This window comes from Drosophila mojavensis, unplaced genomic scaffold, assembly GCF_018153725.1.
Source record: "Drosophila mojavensis isolate 15081-1352.22 unplaced genomic scaffold, ASM1815372v1 contig_80, whole genome shotgun sequence".
Taxonomy (NCBI): domain Eukaryota; kingdom Metazoa; phylum Arthropoda; class Insecta; order Diptera; family Drosophilidae; genus Drosophila; species Drosophila mojavensis.
Window position 1 is genome coordinate 4,067,119 of NW_025318906.1, and position 26,988 is coordinate 4,094,106.

At 37.5% G+C, this 26,988-nt stretch overlaps 2 protein-coding genes and 1 long non-coding RNA gene across 5 annotated transcripts in view; 2 read left to right on the plus strand and 1 right to left on the minus strand.

Annotated features, from left to right (window-relative positions):
* Positions 1-26,988, minus strand: part of LOC6578647 (probable serine/threonine-protein kinase DDB_G0267686) — a 41,374-nt gene that overhangs the window by 11,441 nt on the left and 2,945 nt on the right. For 2 of the 3 annotated variants that reach the window (XM_032729985.2, XM_032729982.2), the window contains exons 2-5: positions 26,147-26,408; positions 3,270-3,686; positions 2,142-2,227; positions 1,275-2,074 (exon numbers count right to left, since the gene is read on the minus strand). In XM_032729985.2, the coding sequence (XP_032585876.1) occupies positions 1,275-2,074; positions 2,142-2,219 (878 nt within the window). In that variant the 5' untranslated portion in view covers positions 2,220-2,227; positions 3,270-3,686; positions 26,147-26,408. Of the gene's footprint in view, positions 1-1,274; positions 2,075-2,141; positions 2,234-3,269; positions 3,687-26,146; positions 26,409-26,988 lie in introns of all 3 variants that reach the window. The other variant, XM_032729983.2, reaches the window with a different exon arrangement.
* On the plus strand, positions 15,109-17,030 carry LOC6578648 (cytochrome P450 9c1). Its single transcript, XM_002004520.4, has 2 exons — positions 15,109-15,931; positions 15,998-17,030. Exons 1-2 carry the CDS (start codon positions 15,203-15,205, stop codon positions 16,865-16,867), a joined length of 1,599 nt encoding a protein of 532 aa, XP_002004556.1. The 5' UTR covers positions 15,109-15,202; the 3' UTR covers positions 16,868-17,030.
* On the plus strand, positions 21,918-22,536 carry LOC122757679. The gene is made up of 2 exons (XR_006357794.1): positions 21,918-22,025; positions 22,187-22,536. It is a non-coding gene; the product is annotated as an uncharacterized LOC122757679 (long non-coding RNA).

Here is a 26,988-nt window from a genome sequence, read left to right on the forward strand (position 1 = left end):
GCCGTCGGAAGGCGGTGGGGAGGCGTGGCATCAACGTGGCAACTGGCCACACAGTTGCAAACAAGTTAACGCCCAAGTTGAGCTCATTTTTGCGGCACAAACTGTCATGAGCGATGCCTTTTCCCAAGGCACAAAACGTGTTGATGATGACCAAAGCATCAGCTCTCTCTCTTTCTCTCTCTCTCTCTCTCTGTATCTCTCTATCTCTTGCTCTTTCAATCGCTCACCCTCCCTATCGGCTATTGCTGCAAACGCAATACGAATAAATATTAAATCATTGGCTTAAACTTAATATTTATACGGAATTTGATGAGCTCGCCATTAAAATAGAGTTTATTAGCAATAAATATTAGATTAAAGCGTCGTACGTGTGCTCCATATTGAACAGCAGCCACATTAAGTATTGGTCAGCATTATAAAATGTTTTAATCATATATAAAAGCTTTGGTCTACTCAAATATTGAAAAGCCTCCGATTTAAGTGTTGTTCAACACTTAAGAATAACATTAAAGTGGTTATTCAGCACTATAAACTAGCTGGGAGCAGACAGAAAGGTCTTATATCATTCAGCATTTGCTTTTAATATAGCTTAACGCCAATTTAGGTTAGTGGTGCACTAAAGAATTATATTAAAATGAAGATAAAGTTGCTTGCTGGCAAATGGAAGAGTTTAGTGTTGCTTAACACTAAAAAAATCAATGTAACCAGCTCATGGCAGTTTCTCTCTCATTCTATCTCCCTATTTCCTCTCTTTCTTCTCTCCTTCTCCATTCTTTTCTGTCATTCTCTATCTCTCTCACTCTCTTTCTATCCTACTCTGTCATTTTCCTCTCACTCAGTCTACTATAATTGCATTCTATTTCATAGCTGCTATCGATAAACTGGCAATTCGATAAATCATTTGACTCTCGATTGCTTTCGTTGCGCTTCCTAGAATTTCCATATAGCCTTCACTTGGGCCAAGTTTTCTATCTGCGTGGCAAACTTAATGACAAAGTTGTTGCCATGCTCGCGCATATTTTGCCGATAGATAGTGCGCGTGAGGGAGAGAGCGAGTGAGTGGGGCAATGAGAGCGACAGAGTGGGAGAGCTCTCGCCCAATTCCGTTGGCCCAATAAACTTGTGCCCCATAAAAAGTTGCCCACAATTTTAGCACCGCAATATGCCTTATAACATTTATGAGAATTTATAAGTTTTTGCCACAGAGTACTGAGCGGGAGCGGATGGTGGGAGGTGGGAGGTGGAGGTTAGGAAAGGGCAAAGGCCACACCTACCTGCTGGGCTGCTGTGTGGCGCCACAAGCTTCCGCTTCTTCCGGTGTCAGCAGCTGCTGCTGCTGCTGCTGCTGGTTGCTGCGCCATTTTTCTTCTTCGAGAAATTTGAGAAACTTTGTCTTCTTGGCAATAAGCGTTGATTTGACATTGGTGCACTTTTTTCTGTTGGCCACAGCGCCAACAGATGCTGCTGCTGCTGCTGCTGCCGCTGTTGTTGCTGCTGTAGCTGCAACTGCTGCACCCTCGTGCGTGTCGCAGCGGCATCTATGCAAGCCTGCTGCTGACAGGCAGCCATTGTTATGACTCCCAACTGGGCAATTGTTGCTGTTGCTGTTGCTGTTGCCACTGCTGTTGTTGTTGTTGTTGTTGTTGTTGCTGTTGCTGCTGTTATTGTGGCTCTGGTGCTGCTGATTTCTGTGGCTGACATTTTGGCAGACATCACCAATGGAAGCCACATTGCAATTGAACAATTTCTGCAGCGTTGCCGTTGCCGGTGAACACATTGCGGTTGACATTGATGTAGCGACCGGATTTGTTGTTGCTGCTCTGACAACAGCAACTGTTGCTGTTGTTGCTGCCGCTTGGGCTGCTGCCGCTGCTATTGCAGCTGCCGTTGCTGACGACCCGTTGGCTGTGCCGAAACTTTTGAATTTATGCTGCAAACTGCAGGCGGCACTCGAGCAACTTGCCCCAATTGAATTGTTTGTCCTGTTGCCCGTTGTCCTGCTGCTGCTGCTGCTGTTGCTGCTGTTGCTGCCATTCATTTCACGCCCTGTTGCTGCTGCCGTTGCCCCAAAGTTCTGCAAACACATCGACACTTGACCAAACCAGTTCGACCTTACAAGATTTTTGCTGAATATAACTTACGCCATATGCTGCATTGTAGCCGGCATTGAGTACGTAAATAGAATTTTGATTGCTGCACTGATAAACCATATCGTCCATTGTTGGAGCTGTGGCAGTAAAATAAATATATAAATAATATGTGAATATACATGTATTTAATATATTTATATAATAATATTTATTGAAGCTTGACTTGAATAAAAATGAAAACAATATTTTATGTGACCTAGTAATATAAATGTTAATGAAAAAGAGTTCAGTATTTTAACGTATAATTCATATAGCCAAAGATATATTTTGGCTTCGACTCTTACAAAAAGTATTTGCTAGGAAATATTCATAAAAATCAGGGAAAGTAAAAAATATTTTTTTGTTATTATTAATTATAATCAAAAAAGTGATGAAAGTCAAGTTTTTTGTCGGAAGTACTTAAGCTTAAATTTAAATTAAATTTAATAAATAAATAAAATTTAATATATTTAAAAAAAAAATATTTTTTAATGAAGTACTTAAATTTGTTAAAATTTATTAATTGTTTCTATTTAAAATATAGATTTCATGCTTTAGCAAAAGCTATTCAGTACTTCTCAAGTTTTCTATAATAAAAATAATTATTTTCTGTTTACAAAATAATTAAAAAAATAATAGTAATTATGTTTGTGCTGTATAATTTCACGACTATCGCCAAGAAAAACTCTTTAAAAACTCTTTCCCACTAGAAATTTAAATTTATTCTTTCTCACTTCCTGCTTCCCAAAATCTGCTTCGTTTTTCGCTTGAATCCTTTCACAAACTTTAACTACGACTTTTTCAGCGTTTAAAATTCATATACTAATTGTGGAGTTGCAAATATTGTAGCCTACTTTTTTGGGCAACTGAGAAATCATTTAATATGCGCGCAAATAATGAAAGTATGCAAATTTCTGTTGGCCGCAAAAATCCAAAAAATTGTAGCTGAAGCCGAATATCAACGCCTGCTGTTATCAGAGGCAAAAAATAAGGGAAGAAAATGTAAATGAAAATTGAAAATGAAAATAAAAATAAAAATAAAAGAAAATTAATTTAGATTTTGATTGATAGCAAGGCATGAAGGCACTGCTGCAGCTGTGATTTCTTCTTGTTATTGTTGTTGTTGTTGCTTTACATTACCCGCTGAACTTTCAATAAATCTCGTCTCGTTGATATTGGAGGATATTCCTAAAATTCTCCACTGCTCCCGCTGGCTTTTGTACCGATTTTTCAGCTGCTTTTGTTGTTGTATGAAAAGTGTTGATTGCTCTCGTTGTTGTTGCTGTTGTTGTTGCTGTTGTTGTTGCTGTTGTTGTTGGTAATGTCCGGATGGCAGCTCGTGTTGCTGGTAATCAAAGCTGCAATTACCGCCGTACACGTCCAATTGAAGCGGAAATTTATGCGGCTGCTGTAGCGTGTAAACGCCAGCATCGACGTTGTCGAAGCCGTCTCGACGTCGCTGCTGCTGCTGTTGCGTCTGCTTCTTGTTGCTCCTGTTGCTAGTGCTATTGTTGTTGTTGGAGCCAAACCAGCTCGTTAGCCACAAGGATTGTAAGTCTAAAAAGAGAGAGCAAAAGAACCAGTAAGAGAGAGTGAGAGAGATAGTTGGTGTGAGTGAGTGAGTGAGTGAGTGAGTAAGTGAGGTGGGTTAGACCGCCTTAGCATATTGAGCCAAAATAAACAAGTTTCATGAATGCCCCATGAAATGTTGTCTTAGATTTGTTTAATGCACATGCTGAGCATTTTCTTGTTATTCTTCTTCTTCTTCTTCGTTTTCTTGATGTTGTTACAGTTGTTGTACCATTGTTATTTCTTACCGCCTCAGTCGACACGCATAAGGACTTTTTGTTATTCATATTACTTGACTGGCTTTCAGCTGTGTTATGTAGCTAAAGTGTAAAAACAAGTAAAATGACTTGGGAATACCCTGTATGCCCCTACCGTCTGATTGCTGTTAACTGACAGATCTTTAACATTTCTCTTAGAGAATTTAACATTGTTGCCCATTTCTCTTTGATAGAACTTCGATAACTTTTTATTATATGGGAAATTATTTTGGTTATGAATATCTAGGAATAATCCTAGCTCGACTGTTCGAGTTTTTTTAGATAATATATGTATAAGTAAATTTAAGGAATTGCATAATATGTCTTTTAGCTCTTTTATGCCTTTTGTTGTATGCCTCTTTATATGGTATTACCCAACACTGTTATATCTGCCTTCATTCATTAATGTTGTATAATGAAGTCATTCTTTAAGTAATACTGTTATATCAACACATTTTGATGAGTATTACTCGCTCTGTATAAATTATTACCCAGTGCTACCTTTTATTATATAACCCATCATCCAAGACTGTTATCCGAGTAGCAGTACCCGGCAGTTGTTTTGCAACTCTGTACTTAACATTTAATACGTCTATTTTAAGTACAATTAATTAAGTTAATGGCAACACTTAACCGTAGCCATCAACAGTATAAAGAGAAACATTTAAGATATCAGCAACCCTTTGATAGGAATATGATTTAAGGTGCATCAAAGGCAGACTGAGATAATGCGTGGGTCTGAGTTGAAATTACGTTTGAAGGGCGGTTCATTGAAACGAAGAGCAGTCCGATTGCGGCTCATTCATTTCGCTTGTTAGCAGCTCCATTAAAAAGCGCTATACTTGCTTATTTGCTTCATTTTATATTTTTAGGCAGTAAGTCGGTTTAAATGCTATCTGGCTGTGCTTCCTATGGCCAGGCCGAGCGAGCACTAACAATAGCCAAAAATATAAAAAAAGGGAGAAGAGAACAACAACAACAACAACAACAAAAAGATACAAATTTGTTTTTGTGGCACGAAAAATAATCAAAAATAATCCTTTTTTGTTGGCCCCCTTTTTGTGATGCCCGCCCAAGGCATTGAATAAAGGGAGTATATTGGTTTTTGTAAGCTAGAAATTTTAAATTTTTTATATATATTACTTTAAATAAATTCGGTCTAATTAGGTATTACGAGATTTCGAAAATATTAACTGGGATCGTGTGAATTTCTTAATTTTGTAAACAATAGATTTGATTACATATAGTTATATATAGTTTAAAGCTAGAGCATGATAAGTTTATATAGACTCGTAATATGACACGCTTTGAATATAAATTTATCAAGATAGATAGATAGATAGATAGATAGATAGATAGTCAGATAGATAGATAGATAGGTAGATAGATTGATAGATAGATAGATAGATTGATATATAGATAGATAGATAGGTAGATAGATAGATGAACAGATAGACGATAGATAGATAGATAGATGAACAGATAGACGATAGATAGATAGATTGATGTAAATATATGGATAGATAGCTCCATGGTGTGTTTGATACATTTTAAGAGCTCTATATTCACACTTCCACACACACTTAAAGAACTGTAAACTTAGTACTCGAATACCTGTTCAATATCCGTGCAATACAGATTACATAACTGTACCCAATAAATAGAACACCATTTCAGATCAAGATCCTTCCTCCTCTCAATAAAAATATTTACAAATTTCTTTTAATATTACTTTTTATAATCTACTCTATTATTTGTAAGCCCTGAACGAGCATTATGCAGCCGCTTACACCCAACTATAGTATCTCCATTCTTATTTCGCTTTGTCTGTTTGGTGCTGTTTGCTTTGTTTGTTGTGTTTGCTTTTGTCGGGCTTTAGAGCTGAGCTTAGTTATGGATGCCATTGTTGTTGGCAACAGCCAACGGGTTGTTTGTTATATTTTTTGGTTTTCATCATTTGGCTAAGCTTGCTGATTGGTTTCATGGCCAGCAAAATGCGTATACGTTATATTTGTGCTTCTCACACACTAACCTACGCACACACACACACACACACACACACACACACACACGACAAAAGTCAACAAATTACTGGAATATCGCTACAATTGTCCAGCCAAAAACAATTTGTATGCAAAATTGTGTGTCCAAATTGCTCGTTGGTTATTCTTTCCGGTATGGCACATATACATACACACACACACGCACACACATATATATGTATCTCATATAAGTTCTGTTTCCATTCATCAAAATGTCACATCAGGTTGACTTTGTTCTTTTTATACCCTGTTTTGCCCGCAGCCAGGCAAAATCTTTGCGATGTGCTGTCATTAATCGCAGCTAAAACCTCTATGAGACATAGAGACAGATGAATACGTATAGAAGCCAAATGTAGCCAAAAATTTGTTAAGCTAAAAGCCAAATTATTCTATAGAGAAATGCACTGAAATTGTAATTCTTGAGATTGCTAGAGAAATCGCTTTGATGATGTTGAAGCAAAGCTGCTTAATATATTTATTTGATCTACATTTATCTTAGCTAATGCCTTAAGATTATTTTTGAGCAAATATTTAGATATAGATAGATTTATATAATTTATTATTAAATTTTTATTGCAATTTTATATTATATTTTTTTATTGAATGAAATGTATACTGTATTCAAATATTGTCATTAACAATGATAAAATTTGAATAAATTATAAGTTTATATATATATCTATATTTTTTGTTAAATATTTATAAATTTATATAATTATATTTTTGTTATTTATTTTATTTAATTAATTAATTTATTTTTTAAAATAAATTTTATTGCAGCTTTTGCCCTTAACTCTATAGCGCCATATAACAATTTTATTACGTACTTTTATGCGTGTTTTAGCATAGTTATACACACTATATTATACTTAATAAAATTGCGTATTTATTAAAATATTTGGCATAATTTAAAAAGCCCCCTTTTTCTCTCAGTGTATGTCAGCATAACACACATCAACGGAACAGCTATTAATGGAAGGTGTCATTGTTGTCAGCCGATGTTGATACGTGGGTGGGCATGTGTGTGTGTGCGTGTGTGTTTGGGTTCGTATTTTGTATTTTTTATTTGTATTTGTATTTATTTCCTTTTTTTTTGGAGCTTCTCTCTATTTGTCTGCCTTGGTAAAGCTGATGGCTGAGCATTTCTAATGAGCGGCAATAAAGCAAATGTGGCAGGTGACATACATCAAACAATTTGCACATTATAATTGTTGACACGCATCGCCTCGCCTCGCATGTGGAGGTGGGATGTGCAGGAAACGAGAAAGAGAAGAAGAAGGAGAAGAAGAAATAGCAGTAGAAACTCCCTCCAGCTGATGTGTCATTAGTGAGGGCGAATGCGGTGGGGTAGAGGGAAGTGTGGCAGACCTGCTGCCTTTTGGTTTATTTTATTTATTTGGGGCGCGGCTATGTTGACGTGTGTGTGAGTGTGTGTACGTGTGTGCACGTGTGTGTGTGTGTGTGCCTGCGTATACTGATGCTAATAATAAGGAGTCGTATTTATTTTGGGATTTGCGTAAAATGACCGAGCAGAAGGCAAAAAACAGGCCAAGCGAAACACAATAAGCGCTTTAAGGGGTCGACATTTTGGATCGTAGTACCCGCACCCTTCCAAAACCTGACAGCGACGCGCAGTCAGTGAAGCGTGGCATATTTGTCATAATCAGCGCTTAGGCATAAATTTGAATGAGTGTGCACAGAGGGAGAGAGAGAGAGAGACAAAGAGAGATAGAGAGGGAGTTGCATATGTGGTATGTGACTGGCAGATGTATGATAAAGCTCTGTGCGTGTGCGTGTGTGTGTGTGCGCAGGGCAGTTAAGCTCAGCTATGTGACTGTGATTTGTGACTCGAACTAACGACTCTAGGCCACAACTAGTCAACTGGACCAAGCCAAATGTCAATTTGAAGTCAACTAGTTTGGCGTAGCCAGAAACCCCAATTGAGAATTGTAAGCGAAAATTCAGTTTTGGCCTTGGTGGAGAGCTAGCTATAATTTCGTCAGCCATATCAAGCTGTTCACTCGACTCACTGGCCATGACAGCATTATTATTTTTATTTTCATTTTCATTTTTGTTTTTATTTTCATTTTCGTTTTTCAAAAAAACGCTTTATGGCCAGCGCCTGCCCTGGCTGGCAAATATTTGTCAGGCGAATTTTGAAAATGCTGCAGGCCAAACGGGAAAATCGAATATGGCATGAACAGATGAGATCCTGAAGAGCCACACAAATACATGTGTGTGCGTGTGTGTGTGTAGGCTCAGCGAGTGGTCATAAATTTGATGGAAGAAGCGGGGGCAGAGACATAAAAAATGTTTTCGATTTGGTTCGCTGCTCGCATAAATTGAAAGGTCACGTATTCACAGGTGTGTTTTCCAGTTGAGAAGTGAAACGCGGCTGCTTCACCTTCTTCTTCTTCTTCTTCTTACAACATATAGGTTACACTACTAAAATTGCGTTTTTAATATTTTAATGCAGATGTTTTTGGCAATCGATTGCATTCAATTTATTGCCAAATTAGGATTTACTGCGCATCCAAAACAGCTTAAAAATTGAGTTGGGATATGTTTGAGAAGAGTTGAATGCTTTGAAATATCCTGGAAGTTTTGTAATAATAATAAACATGAATTATTTTTTACACTATAATTTTTTTGTTTGTTTATAACTTGTATTTAAACTAATTTGACTACTATAGTTATTCAATATAATTCATTTAATTAAACATTCATTATTTATTTATTTTTTTTATTTATTTATTATCATTAATTTAAGAAAATATTAATTTGATTTCCAAATTCAGGTTGAGGTTTCATTGTTCATTTAGTTATGCTTTCTCTATTTATAACAAAGTTTAGGTTATTAAATTTTAATTTTAGTCTACCCACTACTAGCTTTTCAATAGCCTCAGGGTATCATGTATATGAAAACAATATGCGGTCAATCATTTTGGTTCGTTTTTGTGTGTTCGGCTTTTGTTTTGCATCATAAATTTGAAATTCAAAACCCCAAATAAACATTTAAATGCAGCAGTTTTAGCATTTTGCGCTGTTCTTTTGTTTGTTGGCGATTTACTGATAATATATGTGTCTGAAAAATATATTTGTATAAAACACATATCGGCAAAATGCCCACAACGAGCAATAAATTAGTATGCTATGCAAACAGCAGCATCAACAATAGTTCGCAGATCTCACTCTCACTCTCTCTCCTTCTCTCTCTCTCTCTCTCTATCTCTGGTAAAGCGCGTAAAGGGTTTATTTTTCCGTTATGCAGTTTGTAAGGTTTTTATGGCGCGATTATCATTGAAACATCTATCAATATATTCATCTATATATCCATCGATTCACATGTGCATATATTTATTTTTGGCATTCCAATAAGCAGTTATTCAAAGTAGATTTGGTGCATGGCTCGTCGTTTGCTCTCATTTTATATCTCCGCGCAACACTTGGCGTATACGTAATGTGCTTATAAAAAGAGCACAAACAATGCGCTTGATTCGCTTTTTTTTACAGCTTAAATGAGCTGCATAAGATGAAATGGTAAAAAATTGATGGACGAAAAACTGGGCAAATTGAAATCGAATAACTTCCATTTGGAGCACTTGAAAATGGGAATAATACGAAGAGCATTTCTTATGCAGTTGGCTAAACACATGTGGGAGTAAACTAGTAATGTTAAAATGTTATAGCTGGAGAAAAAATTTATATAATATAGAAAGGGAAGAAACTTTGTCAAGGGTTTTTGTTATGGAAAGAAAATTTACTATGAATTATGGGAAAACAAAATCCAAATTTATATTTCAGTAAATTGGCTAAATATCAAATAGCAGAACGTTTAATAAGGCTCAAAATTGTTCTTAGAATCCCACTATAAAAAAAACATTTTATAATAACTTAGCATAGGTTAGCGAAGGAATAAATTAGCTAAGCTCAATTTGAGTAACCTAAAATACTAAATGTTTCAAACATAAACAAATATACACAAGCTTAACAACAGAACTTTTTAGAATATAGTCTTAAACGGCTCATAAAAAAAATGGCAGGCGCAATGAACAAAAAGTTAGGTTAGGTTAGGTTAGAAATAAATAGGCTTAGGTTAGAGCACGCACAAAACAATTCTTAACAATTGTGAAAAGTCTCACAAGACACAAATATGAATAGCCGTAAGAGCATAAGTCTAAAATTAAATCCAACTTTTCGCCCCTCAGCAAGGAAAATTCTGCTATAAGTGAGGTTACGCACGAGATATTCATTTGAAAATCAAGTAAAAGTTATTAAATTCTTTGACCAAGCGCAGATTTAGGCGCATGGTTGTTTTTTTTTTTTTTAATGTAAATCTAACAAATAAATTATACAGGAGACTGTGTTTAAGTGCTGAGAAGCGTGGGACGGTAGATGCTTGGAGAGAGGAGATGGAGGAGGCAGGAAGGAGACTGGCAGGAGGCGAAAATATTTAAGGCCAGCTGGCACTCGAAAGCAGATAAACATTATTTAAGAAATATGCCAAGTGCGTGTTTATACATAACGGCATATACACATACAAATATACATACGCACTCTCACACACACACACACACACACACGCATACAGTCACAGTCACTTAGCCTGAGGGTAAAATTTACATGAGACTAAGCAAATGTTTGCGCTGTCGCATGTTTTGTTGTTGAATTTGTTGTTGTGATGTTGTGGCAGGCTGTTGTTGTTGTTGTTGCTGTTGTTGTATAGTCGTATTGAAGAGCAGTTATTAGTCGTAATTAATTAAAGCAAAACATTTGGACTAATTGGTAGAAATAGCACTGAGCAAATTCTTAGCTTTGCTTTGATGCGATGCGATCCGATGGGATGTTTGATTTGGCCAAAAACCAAGCAGAAAGCAAATGTGTGGTAGCAGCTGATAAAAGCGCATATTACACAGATGGAGAGATACACAGAGAATGTGAGACTGAGAGACAGCGAGACAGAGAGAATGCGATAGAGGTGGCCGCACTTAACGAGCAGCCTTGAGGGCCAGTTCACTTTCAAGTCTTGCGGCACTTGAATTCTAATGGAAATGGCACATAAAACAGCAAGAAAAACGAAAACAAGTAAGACTGTTTTAGTGTCTGACTGGGCGGTGGACTGCACGACTTTGAGATACCCATTAGGTTATGTTTAAGGATGTTAAAAGTGAAGATTTTCATAATCGTTGATGATATGAGACGAATTTGATGGACACTGTCGATTGATCTTTAGTACTTTAGCTCTTCAAGATTTCGAGTTGTTTGAAGAAAGGATTAATGCCTTTGCAATAGATCCTAGTTCTCGAATTCTTATAGATTCCATACATTCCGGATATGGATGGAATGAAGGACCGATAGACGGACATCCTACTGTTCGCAATCTTAAATGTATTTAACTAGAGTGCTTTATAGAGTAGACCACGCCTAGAGACAAAGGAATCAGTAGGTGAGCGAAGGGACTGATAGAACAGGAAATCCTACTCCAGTATATAAGCCCTACACATGCCAATATTTCTCCCTCTGTTCTACATAAATGCCAAACAACAATATGCTCTATTTATCCACTTCGCTTTGGATATAGGGTATAAAAAAAAAAAGATCCAGAAAAACTGAGGGAAAACCAAAAAAACAAGAACCGGAGCCAATTCGCATTGGTCTGGCCCCGAGGACAACGTGCGACAGCCGGCAGGACAAGGATATGGACAGACGGCACCAACGGGACATGGCGATGAAATGTACAGCAAAAACAACAACAACAAGAGCAACAATAAAAAAATAAAGGAAGAAAACTTGAAGTACACGATGAAATTTTCTTTTCTTTTTTTTCTGCTTGTCTTTATTGTTGTTGTTGTTGTTTCTTTTTTTTTTAGCAAGTTTTCTTGCTCTTTGTTGGTTTGCTGCCAATGTAAACACATTAGACATCTCTCTATCTCTGTCGCGCTCGCTATCTATATCTGCAACTCTCTCTCTCTCGTGGCGAACGAGCTGGCTCTATTTGTGGCTAAAGTTTTATTTCACAGAAATATATATGTATTTGGCTAACAATAAAGGCAGATGGAAACTGGATGCGTTCAGCACACAATAGACAATCACTTATTGCCGGTGTGCTGAGCGCACTTACTTTGCATTTTTACGCATTTCTTCTCCTTTTTGTGTGCGAATTGTGAATTGTGATTGAGCCGAGCACGCGCTCAGACCGAAGACAGAGATAGCAAGAGATAAGCAAGAGCGAGAGCACAAGGCAAATCAAATGGCATTTGCATTTTTGTAGATTTGCCATTGGATTGCGCTCATTTCTTGCCCATCATGGCAATAGATTCTCATTTTCAACCGCTTGGCGCGTGTCCAATTGCCACACACACACACACATACACAGGCATGCTCTCCCATTAACTTTCCCACAAACTCAAACACACACACACACATACACTCACACTCTCACTCACTTTCATTCCCATGCTCACACTAAATATTCACTAAATGCAACCAAATTTTGTCATTTGTTTCAGACGTGATTTGATTACACAAAAAAAAAAAAAAAAAAAAAAAAAAAATAAGAGAAGATTTTTCGAGTTCTCTTGCCAAAAGTTCTTAAAGTTGACCGAATTGCTGCTGCGACTGGAATTAGTGATAAAGTGAAAGCTGGAAGTGGATGCCACGAAGGCTGTCTAGTAAATTGATATACGTGGGTAAGTCGAGAGAGCAAAAACTCTTATATAACTATAGAATTAGGTACTTAAAAAGATAATATTATGAAGTTAGTTATGAAGTGGAGTGGAAACTTATATTTATATAAGAGTAGGAAATTAGATAATGTCTGATTATGTTTATAAGATATATAAGTGTCATATTATAACAGTTTGGTTAGGTTTTATGTCTCTAAATCTTGAATGTGTTGGAGAGTCTTTAGAATTGTGTCCATGAAACAGTTGAACTAACTCATCATATACATATATACTCATTTAAAAGAACAGATAGGAAATCGTATAACAGTTGAACTTTTATGGAATGAATTGTGTGTTGTAGCTTTTAGAACTGCTCAAAGCTTCTCAAGAAGTATGAAATTTATAATTTATTATCTGAAACACCTGAATATGTTACAAACGTGAATTGAATTGATATTACTAAATCTCTTCAAGCTGTTTATAAAGTTTTATTAAGCTCTGTCTCATTTTTGTCTCTACAACTTAACAAAAATTCTTTGGCCTGTCAACTTTGACACCCAAACTCGTATTGTCAAGTATAACAGTTTGTTTGGATGACAAACTTTTGTGACTGCCCACTCATGTATAGGTATTGGATCAGTGTCAAAGCTTTGCTAGAACTTTTCTTTCATTTATTTCTCTTCGTTTCGCTTCTCTTCTCTTCTTTATTTATTTTTATATGAGCACAGGTCTTCGTCGCCTAGGTAACGGATTTGGATTCGGTTTTGGATTTGGGCACGTAGCCACATGATGGTGGTGCACCTGCTGTCAACTGCTTGAACCACATGAGTGCGTGTGTGTGAGTGTGTCTGATTGTGTGTGTGTGTGTTGTGCATTGTTTTCTTTGTTTGACAAAGTCGTTTATAATAAATAGTTGAGTCACTTAGGGGGATTAATGTTGAAATTAGTTGATGCTGCTTGCTGACAGTTTCTGATGACAAATCAGTTGGGACTGAGCAACGAGCAACGAGCATAAGCATCAGCATAAGCCACACATGCTGAATATTAGATTTACCACCCAGAACAACAGATTAATTTGTATTGCTTTCAAAATGAAGTCTGTCAGCTGCAGACGATTTTCATAATTTGTGGTAATTCTCCTCCTTTGACATCAACTGCAAAATGGATTTATATGGAAAGCTGTCAGCTTAGCAAATGCCATTTTCAAATTCAAAACACATTTCTAATGAAATGCTCTGAAATTGAGTTATATTTAAGCCATCAGAGAATAAGGAATGAAGATTAAAATGTTTTACTTATGATGAAGGCTCGCAATGGGGCGAGTGTGAAGCGAGTGAAACTTATTGTTTTAGTATTTTACATTTATTACATATTACAAGAGAATAATCCTCAGACTGATTTGCTTAAATAGGGCTTATTTCTAAATCTATTTTATTATATTTTTCGCAGAATCAGGTAGAATTGGATTTAATTTGGAAATAAGTGAATTTGATTTCTGATAAACTGAAGATTTTATATAAATTCAATTTGTTAATAACATTAATAATTATTAATAAAGAGCAGCTAAATTGATATATTAATACGAAAGAGAAACTCTTATGAGTTAAATAATAATTTCCCTAAGAGAATTTAAGTTGCATTACTCCTAATGCAAATGTGTGAGAGTGTTGGCAGTATATACCTATGCAATGCTACACTCATCTCTTCATGCCTTCTCACTTACACTCATATATAACGTGTCTTAATTATCTGTTTTGTTATTTGCTTAGCGCTGTTCAGCGTTTGACTCCCACCTCAACTCTCTTACTCACAACACAAACATACAGAGGTTCATGGTATTTAAGAGAGTCGACTGCGTTTGATCTCTTATACTTGCGCAATAAGCTTATATTCATATACACCTGTTTTACTTAATCCTCTGATTTATAAGCTTGATACTCGATTAAATAAATAAAATAAATATAATAAATAAATCTATAATATTTTTATACATTATATATATATATGTAAATATGCCACTTTGATTGATTGACATTGAGGTCTTATTGATTAACTATCAAATCTTTATAATTTACAGTTTAAACAATTTATTTTTGGTTATTTATGCGCTACAAACAAATTTTGTTACTTGCTGCTAATTTTGTGAGTTACTTTGCCCTTGTATTGTTAGCACTCGTCTCGCTCCTTCTCCTCTCTCTCCGTCGTTCACTCATCACGTGCTCGCGTTGCTACGCTCTTTCTATTTTTAGTGTTGTTCGGTTGTTTTTTAACTGCTCGCGTTGCTTCGCTCTTTGACTCACGCTGCCGCTGCAACGCTCGCTGACACGCACACATAAACTCCCATTGCGTCGCTCTTTTCGTTCCTTACGCTCTCGTCACCCACACAATCACATAAATTGCCGGTTTGAGCGTACGTCTCAGCAGCGGTTACGTTGAGCGTTTAGTGGCGTTTCAGCGGGCGGCTGAGCAAGACGCAAAGTGTTTTGGTAATTGTATTCCGCGCATTTCGACTTCACATCCGCTGCTTGATTCATCCTCTAATGGCGCTCGTCGAGCTGTTTTTTGTGCTGACATTTCTTGGCGCGCTATTCTACAAATGGTCCGTATCCAGCTTTGCATACTTCAAGCGCCGAGGCGTGGCCCATGAGCGCCCACTGCCGTTCTTTGGCAATGTGCCGCTGAGCGTAATGCTCGGAAGCGATTCGCATGTGAGGCACAGCATTCAGCTGCATCAGCGATTGAAGCACCACAAGGTTTACGGCGTATACAATCTGAGAGAGCCACTCTACTACCTAGCGGATGCTGAATTAATACGCCAGGTGTGCATCAAGCATTTTGATGTATTTGCCAATCATCGTCAGGCCATTGGCGATGAGCACGACACTGGCGATATTTCTGTAATGTCCAGATCGTTGTTATCGCTGCGCGATCGACGCTGGAAAGAGATGCGCAAGACGCTGACACCTGCCTTCACAGGTGTCAAGATTCGTCTCATGTTTGAGCTGATTAACATCTGCAATGTGGAAGCCGTTCAGTATGTGGAACGTAAGCTACAGGCTAGCGAGGATCAGGGCATTGAACTGGAGCTCAAGGAATTCTTCACACGCTATACGAACGATGTGATTGCCTCGACGGCCTTCGGGGTGCAGGTGAACAGCTTTGTGAATGAACAGAACGAATTCTTCACATTCGGACAGCGGCTATTACAATTTAGCTTCTGGGGCGGCATCAAAGTCTTTCTCTACATTGTAATGCCAAAGATAATGAAGGTAAGGGAAAGATCTTTGAGTGATCTATAAGTTATATTCACTCTCTCTCTCATTCTCATTCTTCAGGCTCTGCGCGTGCCCGTTATGGACCTGAACAATGTGGCGTACTTTAAGCGTTTGGTCTTTGGCGCCATGGAGCAGCGCAGGGAGCAGCACATTGTGCGTCCCGATATGATTCAACAGCTGATGGAGGCGCAGCAAGTCTTCAAGGAGCAGCAGCAACAGCAGCTGGAACAGGTACAGGAATCGGATCAGGATAAGTCGGCCGCTGAGTTCAATGATGAGGATCTCTTGGCACAATGCCTGCTCTTCTTTTCTGCTGGCTTTGAGACCGTTTCCTCCTGCCTGAGCTTTACCGCATACGAGCTGCTCATGAATCCGGACGTGCAGCAACAACTCTACGAGGAAATTCTGGCTGTGGAGCAGCAGCTGGCGGGCAAGCCATTGGACTACGATAGCCTTATGGGCATGAAGTATTTGGATTGCATCATCTCAGAATCGTTGCGCAAATGGCCGCCCGCAGTGGTCATCGATCGCATGTGCTCGACGGACTTTGAGCTGAAAGATGAGACGGGCGAATCGATCTTGAAACTGAGCAAAGGTGATCTGGTTCATATACCCATTGTAGCGCTCCACTACGATCCGGATAATTTCGAGGAGCCGGAACAGTTTCGTCCCGAACGCTTTGATGAGGAGCACAAGCATGAGATACGACCCAATACTTATCTGCCCTTTGGTGTGGGTCCACGCAGCTGCATTGGCAATCGGATGGCATTGATGGAGGTCAAATCGCTCATTTATCAAATGGTGCTACGCTTCCGCCTGCTGCCCGCCGAGCGCACTGTGCGCGACATGATGGCCAGCATCGAGGGCTTTCGCATGGAGCCACGTGAGCTTTTCTGGTGTCGCTTCGAGCCCAGAAAAAAATCTAACTGAACAGCATTAATGAATACAACTGAGCAAAAGCCTGAAGCTTGAAGTGAGCTTCGTTGAAAATACTTCTCGCACAAAAGTTTGCCTGAAATTTTTAGTTTGGCTAAGTAAGCTTAATAGTAGGCCATAAAAAATAAATAAAATTGTTTGTTTTAATTGATTGATACATTCTTGTAAAGCTCATTGTTTGATCAAATAAGTGCTTTAAGCTATCCATAAAGTTATTTTAGTTCATTTTTGTTGCTTAACAAGCTTGAATTTTTCATTAAAGCTTTGAAGCAATGAACGATCGTTTAGTGAGTGACTTAAAGCTTTAAGTTGTGTATTTTTTTTATATTTATATCAACTCTAACCAATTAATGCTCTCTAGAAGCTTGTCAGTGCTCGCAGGACAACTGCATATAAAATATTTCAACTTTAAGTTGGTTTGTAAAGCTCATTTGAATTTCAAGCACTTTAAAAATCTGAATTTAAGCTTTAAGCTGCTTAATCCAAGCTTGCTGACCTTCATGTAGGATTGAAGCTATAAGCTGCTTACAAAGTTAATTTCATGCAACCTTTAATATGATATTACCTCACGCTAAGTTTGCATGTGCTTTTAAAGGCCACTGTTAATCCTCTCGAAAATCATCCATCAAAAATGTGTTGAGCTGAAATCTCGAACCCATTAAGTGTGCTACAGGCCTTAATGTGCTTTCAAAGCTAGTCATGCATGAAATTATGCAAAAATATATATTAAAAACAAATATAACCGGAAAATCGAGCAATTTATTATATATATGTATACATATATTTTTTCTCTCTTTTGATTTTCCTTCTGTTGTTGTTCGCGCGATGAAAAGCTGACAAATTTGGCGTGGCAATTGTTTCACATGGTTGGTGGCATGCGGCGACAAGGCAAGTCATAACAGTGTCACGACTTGACAAGAGCTATATATGTACTATATACACGGCGACTGGGCGACTGTGGTTACAACAACAACAACTACAACAATCACATAAAAGCCGCCACAGAGAACAAGAGACGTGTAAAGCGAAATCACACGCGGGCCACCAAAACCAGCACAAAATAATGTATGGAGGTGGCCGAGAAGAAGAGGAAGAGCTGAACTTTGAGGTATGGTTCACACACACACACACACACGTGCACTCCTACACACACATAGTCATGTTGTTCGCGCAGGACATGGGACACAAAGGCACATTAAGGATTATTTATTGGACGTTATTTTTCAGGCGGCATTAAAATTTTTGGATTTTTTTTCTGCTCCTGCTGTTCTTTTTTTTTTTTTTTCGTTACAATATGAATTATATTTCACTTGTGTCATAAACCGCGTAAAAAATGCGCTTCCAACAGCTTGACAAAAAGGCAGCAGCAGAAGAAGAAGAAGAAGAGAGCTGCAAAATGTGGATGTAGCAAACTTAAAAAACATAAACTGATTCACGTCTATAAAATATTTAATATGCTGACATGAACTTTGACGCCTTAAACGAGCAGTACGAGCGATATATTGCGCTGATTTTAGTGCTGTGCTGCAGGTGTGTGCGTTATCGATTGCTGTCGATAAATTTGCATGAATACTGGGTTTAGACTGCTCTACTCCCTTTAGTAATATTAAAGGAATTTTAGAATACTTCATAATAATTTTAATTTATTATGCTGTATAATACATTGATTAGATGTTATGGATATATTTTTTATTTTTTCAGTATTTATTGAATTTATTAATTTTTATATTCCTAATCGTCTATCCATAGTGTTTGATCTTTAATGTTTTATTATAAATTATTATTCATACATTTTCTCATAGGAAAAGCTTAGGATCATCATGTCTATCTATTAGTATTATTAGCGGTAAGCTGAGAGCATGACTAAGAACTTTGGCAACTAGTTTCAATGTTCTTTTCACAAAAGCAGACTTCCCATTCGTCCTTTAGCATTTCTTAAGCGTTTCACTTCGCCGTGAAACTTTCGTAAGCCATCGAAGTGTAGGAAAACATTTCGTTTTTTTTTTTTTAATTTTACATTTTACTTCCCTGTTTTTTCTCTTTCTCTGTTATTGCTGAAGTTAAGATAATTTTGTTTGCTTGAAGGGCTCGTTAAAATCGTAAAATTCATAAACTTGCACAGCTTGATTTATTGGACTTGCCGTTCAGTTAGCCGCCTGGACGATGTTTTCACTGGAGGTCAAGTGCGCTGGGTCATTAAAGAGTCGTATGGTGCGATAAAAAATGCAATTAGCTTGTACACACACCAACAGCAACACACACACACACGCATACACACACACACACATACACATACAATGTAACATACGTAATTAGCCGCATATTTAACTTTGGTCCGGTGGTTCATAAAACTTTCAACGTGGCTCAAATTAGTGGCACAATTTGTTGTTGTTGTTGTTCTTCTTCTTCTTGTTTTGTATATTTTTTTATTGCTCAGCTTTTGCAGTTGTTGTTTTGCTGTTTGTTGTTTTTATGGCTGAAGTATGTTAATATCCTTGTCAGAGACTTGCAGCTGCTGCAAGGATAACTCAAAAGTCTGGGCTACTTTTTATGCCCATTTGAGCCCAATTGAAAGTGATTTGCATCGGGTATATTGGTTTTCTGAAGTGGAATGTCAAGATGTGAGGCAGAGTCAATGCAGTTATATGCAATACCTTGCCCATTCCATTTGTTTGGTTGTCTATCTATCGCTCCTTCTGCTAGACCTTTCACTGCCTGTGCCTCTGTCTATATGTGTTTCCATCCATCGCTCCAGCCTCTTATCTTCTTAAGTCTATTCCAAGGTCCGTCCGTCTAACTATTTTTTCGTTCACTTGCCCATTCCTTGTAATTTCATTTGTCTGTCCCTCCGTCTTATCTATCTATCCTTTTGTACATCTACCCATTCCTCTGTCTCCTTTATGCCTTGACACGTAACTTCTCTTATAGACTAGATAGAATTTTCTTCAAATAATCGATAGCTTGTAAAAATGTCTAATTTATTCAAATTCATTTTTAAAATTTATTCATCAGAGTATATTCCAAGTTCTTAGGTCATCATATATTGTAGACAGATAGATTATACCACAAGTAAACCATATAGAATGCTCCATTTTTAGGCTACCTCTTCGCTTACAACTCGTTAAAAATTTGGGATACTTGACATATCAGCTCGACTCGGGTATTAAGGGTATTCCCTCGTTAAACAATTCCGATTAGAGTACTCCTACTCCTCTCACTTGTTTAACTTTCAGAGATGCCGTCAACGCGTCGTATGCGTAATCTGTGCAAATCTAAGCAACAAAACGCGACACTGTTTACAAAAAGCTTATCAATCAATTCTGGCTAGCAGCAGCAGCAGCAGCAGCAGCGGCAGCTGAAGCAGCAGCAGTCGCATCAGCCTAGCGCAGCCAGCGAGGGGAACGTCTTCTAGCTCACAGAGGTCATAAAAAAGCAGCAGAGCAAAAACTTTGGCGCCGCGACCGACAGACGCCAAGCATATCCTGCAACCCTTAAAGTCTAAGAGTGACGAGCGAGAAGAAAAAAGAACGAAGCAAATTGCAGTTGAGCATAGCCGACGGCATAATGCGCGTTTGTGGTGCGAGAAAGCTGAAGGGTGAAAAAGTGTGGGGGGATCGTCAAGGAATCTAAGTGTGAAGAGGTATATATAGGTAGCCTCTCGATGTTTATCTGAGAAGGAAGAAGCTTGAATTTCATTCTTAGATATACCTATTCATATTTAGGTTTGTTGACTATAGTGAGAAGAGTCAAATATGAAAGCTATGATGGATATATCCAATTGAAACGCATTCTTCTTCTTACCAGAGAGATCCATAAGCATTTGGTTACGGAACTTGATTTAGTTTGAAGTACAAGGAAATACATATATTGAAAGGGAAATTCGATAGATTCCTTAAATAGTTCTTAGAGAAGGCTTAGGATTAATTTGAAAGGCTCTCTGGGAAATATAGTTATTACGCGACTTCCTTTACTCCCAGTAACATCTTCATATGCTTTGTGGAGAGATCAATAACATTTAGATCCACGAATCTTGGTCAACTGTGCAGCCGCAAGAGATAAAGTCTTACTCCATTTGTCATGCCTCAATCCTCCAACCCATTTTCCTACCTTGGACCAATTCCAATGCCTCTAGCTACACACATATGGCAGAACAACCAATATACTCTCCTTCTACCCAATGAGAACGCAAAACAGAACAAGAATTTGGACAATAAAAATTGCCAAAGTCAGCTGTGGCAGACGAAAAGGGAGAGGAGGGAGGGGGGGAGAGGGACAGCAGCTAGGAGAGGGCGAGGACGATACAATGATAATGCCAAGCATAATAACAGCCAAAACGGCGTCATCATAGCAACAACAACAATAACAATAAGAGAAAGCGTGAGACAGAAAGGGAGAGAGAGAGAGAGCGGGATAGATAGTGAATGAGAGCGAGGGACGGTGACTGCTCGCTTGACTTTAACAATTTTTTGGCCACAATGGGAATTGTCGCCAAAATCCTGCGAGCGCGTCCTTTAGCCCGTGCCGCGCTGCCATTGTCCTTATGCGTGGCATTTTGCGATAAACACGATGTGATAACATTTTACTATATATATATAAAAATATATATATTTATATGTAAGTGTGTAAGTGTGTGTGTGTGTGTGTGGTTGCTATTTGGGGCGTGCTGCTGCAAATATGAGTGAGCGTGTGATCAATAGCTTAAATTGTGAATGGCATGAACACAATATATATTATAGCAATATATATATATCTGCTATAAATATGTGCATATATATATATGTGTGTGGCTTATGCATGCCAAATAAGCCCGCATGAAAATAGTTTATATGCATATCATATGTGGCAACAGTATATATTAACTATATATTGATTGTATTTAGTTTACTAGCATTGGAAAGTTGAGATGAAAGTAGAAATGAAGATATTGATGATAATTAAAGAACTTTATATAGATCAAGCGCAGCACTATATTCATGAAGACTATGATTCAAAAAGTAAATAGAAATCTTTTAAATTTATTATTAATATTACAGGTTTGCTCAAAAACAATAACTCAGTAGCTATGTATAACATTTTCCATAAATATTATGAGAAATTATAAAAATAGTTGGATAGTTTGAAATGTTTTGATTATTTAAAAAATATTGAGAAGGTAAAAGGTTAAATATATGTATATACATCTAACTATTGAAAAAATTTATAATATGCACAATTCCAGGGCTTCACACAAAGTACCACAAATGTTGTCTAAAATCATTTTGATTTTCCTGTGATATTATTTTTATTCCCGTATCCCTTACTTATATTCTCCAGCTTATGAGCTTATGAGCTTCGACGTAATTTCCAAATTGCAAAAAGATAGAATGGAGCAAAAAATCCCTTTAAAATTGTTATCCAAAAACAAGACCCTAACAATGCGGCAGCCATCGAAAACGATGGAGAATCTCCCCAAGCAGCGCTTTGTCACATTCCCCTGTTCGATGAAAGGACGACGCTACGTTACGATTGAGGAGATAAATACGACGCCGAGACCGAAGCTGCACAAAATAACAAAAAAAGATTATTTAAAGTCTGCCGAGCATTGGGAAAAACTAGCATTCAAATGTATAAAACTATAATAATATATCAATAATAATAGGATAATAATAATAATATAACATTAAGATATTTCGTATATATTTTGAGCAGCCCTCGTATGCATATTCTTATGTGTGCTCATGCCTATTTCATAATATTAGCTATAGTTTTTTTTAAATAGGCAAGTTCATTGGAATTTCCCTTTATTAAATTCCCATCGCTAGCAATATTTTGTTTGCCTCACGCTCAGCTCTAACAATCGCCTCACTTTTCATTTATGAGAAAATATATTGTTTTGCTTTGTTTTGATTGCGTATGTGTAGGTGGATGTGTGTGTAGATGTGTGTGTGTGCGTGTGTGTGTCTTTGATTTCTTTTTTGTATGCAATGCTTTAAGCGTTTTATTTGGCTTGAAAATCTTACAGCTTGTTCTGCCGCTGTTTCTACTACTTCCTCAGATTGTTGCCGCCTTATTACATACATATAAAATAAATGTATGTATATATGTAGGTGTGTGAGCGTGGGCGCTCTTAAAGTTGCACATTCAAGCAAACTACAAGCAGGCAAATATAACATATATACATATATGTATGTATGTATATATATTTGTATATACTTTTGAAGAAAGCACTGTTGAAGGAGCAACATAATTTGAAGCATCCTTGAAGCATAAGTTTCTTTACAAGTTGCCATAAACAAGTACGTATATTAAATATATATATGTAATTCCTTCTTTTTTTCAACTCAACTCAACTCAACTCGACTTGTTTCGTCTCGTCTCGAGCTGTGCGCGCTTCAAATAAAATCAACATAATTTTATTTTTGCCGTGGCTTCTATTTAATGCAAACACATTTCAAATGTTGCCCGTCCGCAAGTTGACAAGAAATTTTTGCTACTGCAGCTTCAGAGTCTGGATTGTGGTTTCCCTGTTATGCTCGTTTGTGTTGGAGGTGGGAAAGAAGAGAAAGAGAAGAAAGAGGTAAAACAGTCTATATATTGGGTATGTAGGCAATGACTGTAGCTAGTTACTGGAATTTGATATAGGTTAATGGTATGATTTTTATTTCTATTAGATTTTTCAGTTATAATTTTCAAGAGGTGTTTAAGTCTATTGTACAATCATACAGTAAAAAGTCTTATAAAAAATTATATCTATTTTATATAAATATTAGTCTATATAATCTGCCTATTCAGTTGGGCTTTATTTTTTATAAGAGCTGGACATTCCTGACTGGTTCGTCTCTATATGAACTTGACAGTCATAACTGGTTCATTTCTATTTGAAGCTTATGACTGGATCTTGTTTATAAGAGCTTGGCAGTCCTGACTAATTCATTTGTATAAGAGCTTGACAGTCCTAACTGGCTCATTTGTATAAGAGCTTGACAGTGCTGACTGATTCATTTGTATAAGAATTTCACGATTGGTTCTTATTTTATAAGAGCTTGACAGTCCTGATTCTTTTTTATAAGAAATGGGCATTCTTGACTGATTCATTTGTATAAGAGCTTGGCAGTGCAGTACTCTCTTTAAATATATATAAATATATAATCATATAATATAATTCAATATAATACTAAATATAATAAAATATTTGGTGATTACGAATTATTCTAAAATATAATTCTATATAATATAGAAAATAATTTGAATTCCCCAGTCAGAAATCATGAAACCTTACAGCATGCACAGTGTGGCTCTCCAGAACCTTTATGTAGTCCATGGAGTTCTAGGCATATTAGCATGAATACTCTGGACATACAAATTTCGTTGACTACAGGGCATAATTGTTATTGTCTAATGCACATTGAGCCAGGCCTAGCATAAATTTGAGTCTGTCTCTATGTGTGTGTGGGTGTATGTGTGTGGCATTGTCATTGTCATAACATAAAAAGCGCTGCTGTTGCATAGCGTAAATCCTTTTGGGGCAAACATGAGGGAGGGGGATGGCGATTATATGAGGTGAGAGAGTTGGGTGGGTGGCAGGTGGAGATAGGTGGAATGTGGCACATATTTGTGTGACATGTTTGTTGTCGGTTGCATGGTCACACAGTGACGGTGCGCGCATGTGGCATGTGGCATGTGGCAGACAGGTAGCAGCTTTTAATATTTCTATTTTGCGCAGCCCAAAGCTGCTTTAATGCCAAATGCCGCAAGAGTAGCAGCCACAGGAGCAGCAGGAGCAGGAGTGGGAGCAGGAGCAGCAGGAGCTGTAGTAGTAGTTGTTGCCCCGCATGTTTATGCATCAGCTGCTGCTGCTATGTGTTGTAAGTATGTGTGTGTGCGTGTGCTGTGCGGGTGTTGCGTGATTTGTGTGTGCCCGCGGCAATTTGCCAGGCGAACGGGCTAAAATGCATTTTGTGCATTCGGTTTCGCTTACAGCGCAGCCGCAAAGTATGCAACGCAAATGCCAACAAAGTGTTCTATTTTTTTCGCTTTTGGTTTTTTGTTGTGTTATCAGCACTGCGGGCGAGCGCATGAGTAACGGTGCATGGCCAAACAGCGGGATTGAAGCGTGCAGAGCGAAACCAAAACAGTTGATGGCCATAAAATTGGAGTTTAATAACTATGCTCTGGTTGGATATAAAAATGAGAGAATATAAAATCCCATAAGAGAATGAATGGAAATAGTGGGAGTTTTGATAGATAAGTCAACTAGATGGCAAAATTCCCTTCATATGGATGTTGAGGCTTAAACTGGGAATTTTTAAATTCTTAATTCCTTTATGTTAAAAGCCAATTTCCCAATTTCAAATTAGGGAATATAGAGAAAAAGTACTAATAATTTCCTTAATTTGTAAATAAAATAAAAAAGGTATTTATCAAAATTTCTATTGCAATTTTATGATGCGTAAAATTTGTTGATACTAATTGGTTGATATTTAAATATGCACGCTTCATTGAAATTCCTGTATTATGTTTAATGGGAAGACATTAAATCTGTCAATAAATAAAATATTCAATATATCTTTGACAAATCATCATTGAACATTGAATCAATTGCTGAAACTATTATCAACTAGTTACACGCTCAATCAGTTAGTTATAATCAGCTTATCAATGGCTAAATAATCTGTAAACTAGTTCGATTTCAATCTCTTGACTTCAGCATGACTTGTTAATTGAGTTTGTTCAGTTTTTCTTTGCATCTGCCAACAGCAAAGGAGGACAATAAAGAGAAGAAAAAGAAAGAGAATGAAGAAATTGTAAGCTGCATAGTTTGGCTAACGCACAGCAAATTGCAATAATGTCAAGCATTTATGGCCAACAACAAAGCGAATTTGTGGAATTCGCTCAACTCGAACTCAAAGTCAAATACCCACGCATCTACACACACACACACACACACGCACACCTAAACTCTGAGCACATCCGACGCAACGGTCAACGTGAATGGCGTCGCGTTCCGGAAGTCGCTGAGTAGACTTCGTTTCAAGTTGTTGTTGTTGTTGTTGTTGCTGCTGGCAGCTGGCGTTGCTTTTTAACATCATTCAGCAAGCCGCCCAGCCCACCTACAACTGCCGTTAATGAACAGCAGCCTGTGGCAGGTGAAAGCAAGTAAAAGTAAAGGTATAAAAAAAGAAAAAAAAAAGCAACAAGAATGTAAGAAATGCGGCAAAGAAATCGCTTGGCCAAGTGCCATTTGGCGATTGCCAAGGGGCGGCTGTCATGGCTCGGGGGCGTGGCTCAACTTACTTTTTAGCAAATCCGCCAGTGTCGTAAAGTCGTTTATTTCAACTGTGGCGAGACGTAAATGAAGTTAATGTCCTCGTGCTCGTCCTCGACGTTGACGTCGTCGTCGTTGTTGTTGTTGTTGTTATTGTTGTTGTTGTTGTCGTCGTTTTACGGCTGTCCTTGCTCTTCTTTGCAGCGACAGCTCCTTTAGCTGGTTTTGACTGTCTTTTGCTTATCGCTTCTCGCTTTGCATTGGAACTGGACCAAATTTGCTTGACAATTGCTGTGCGTGTGCGTGTGTGTGAGGGAGAGAGAGAGGGCAATACAGGTGTGATAATAAGCATAATGAACATCTATGCGACAGCTGAGCTCAATTCTCATTTTGGTTTAACGGCGTAAATTCTACGCGATTCTTTTTATGCAGTTTTCATTAGGCGCATTTGTGCCAGCTGCTAATGAAGATCTATTGTCATTTAGCTTAGCCTAATTGGATTAATCCAGCTATGTAGTAGCAGCAGCAGTAGAAGAGGAAGAAGCTTAACTACCTGTAGTTAAGTTGAAAGTTAGCTAGGTGTGCCTTGAGCTTAAGCGCCTAGATTGCATTAAGTTCTCTTTATATACAATGAAGTTTTAATGAGCTTAGCTAGCTGCTTGGGTTGATGTCTGGAGTTTTTTTATTTATAGGATTTTTTTAATCAAATCGTATTTTAACACATGCTAGACAAGTAGAGCTTTCATATTAATATATAAAAGCTTTTAAAAAGCGTGTATTAATCTTTTTCAAAGCGTGTAATCGTGTGAGCTTTAATGAGCTTTTATATTCAGTCAGCCTAATATCTCGGTTTTGATAAGCTTCTTAAGGT

Excerpts from the sequence above, each read along its gene's own strand:
- LOC6578648 (XM_002004520.4), top strand. The coding sequence starts at position 15,203 with ATGGCGCTCGTCGAGCTGTTTTTTGTGCTGACATTTCTTGGCGCGCTA. Across the intron at positions 15,932-15,997 it reads TAATGCCAAAGATAATGAAG|GCTCTGCGCGTGCCCGTTAT; the intron begins GTAAGGGAAAGA and ends CTCATTCTTCAG.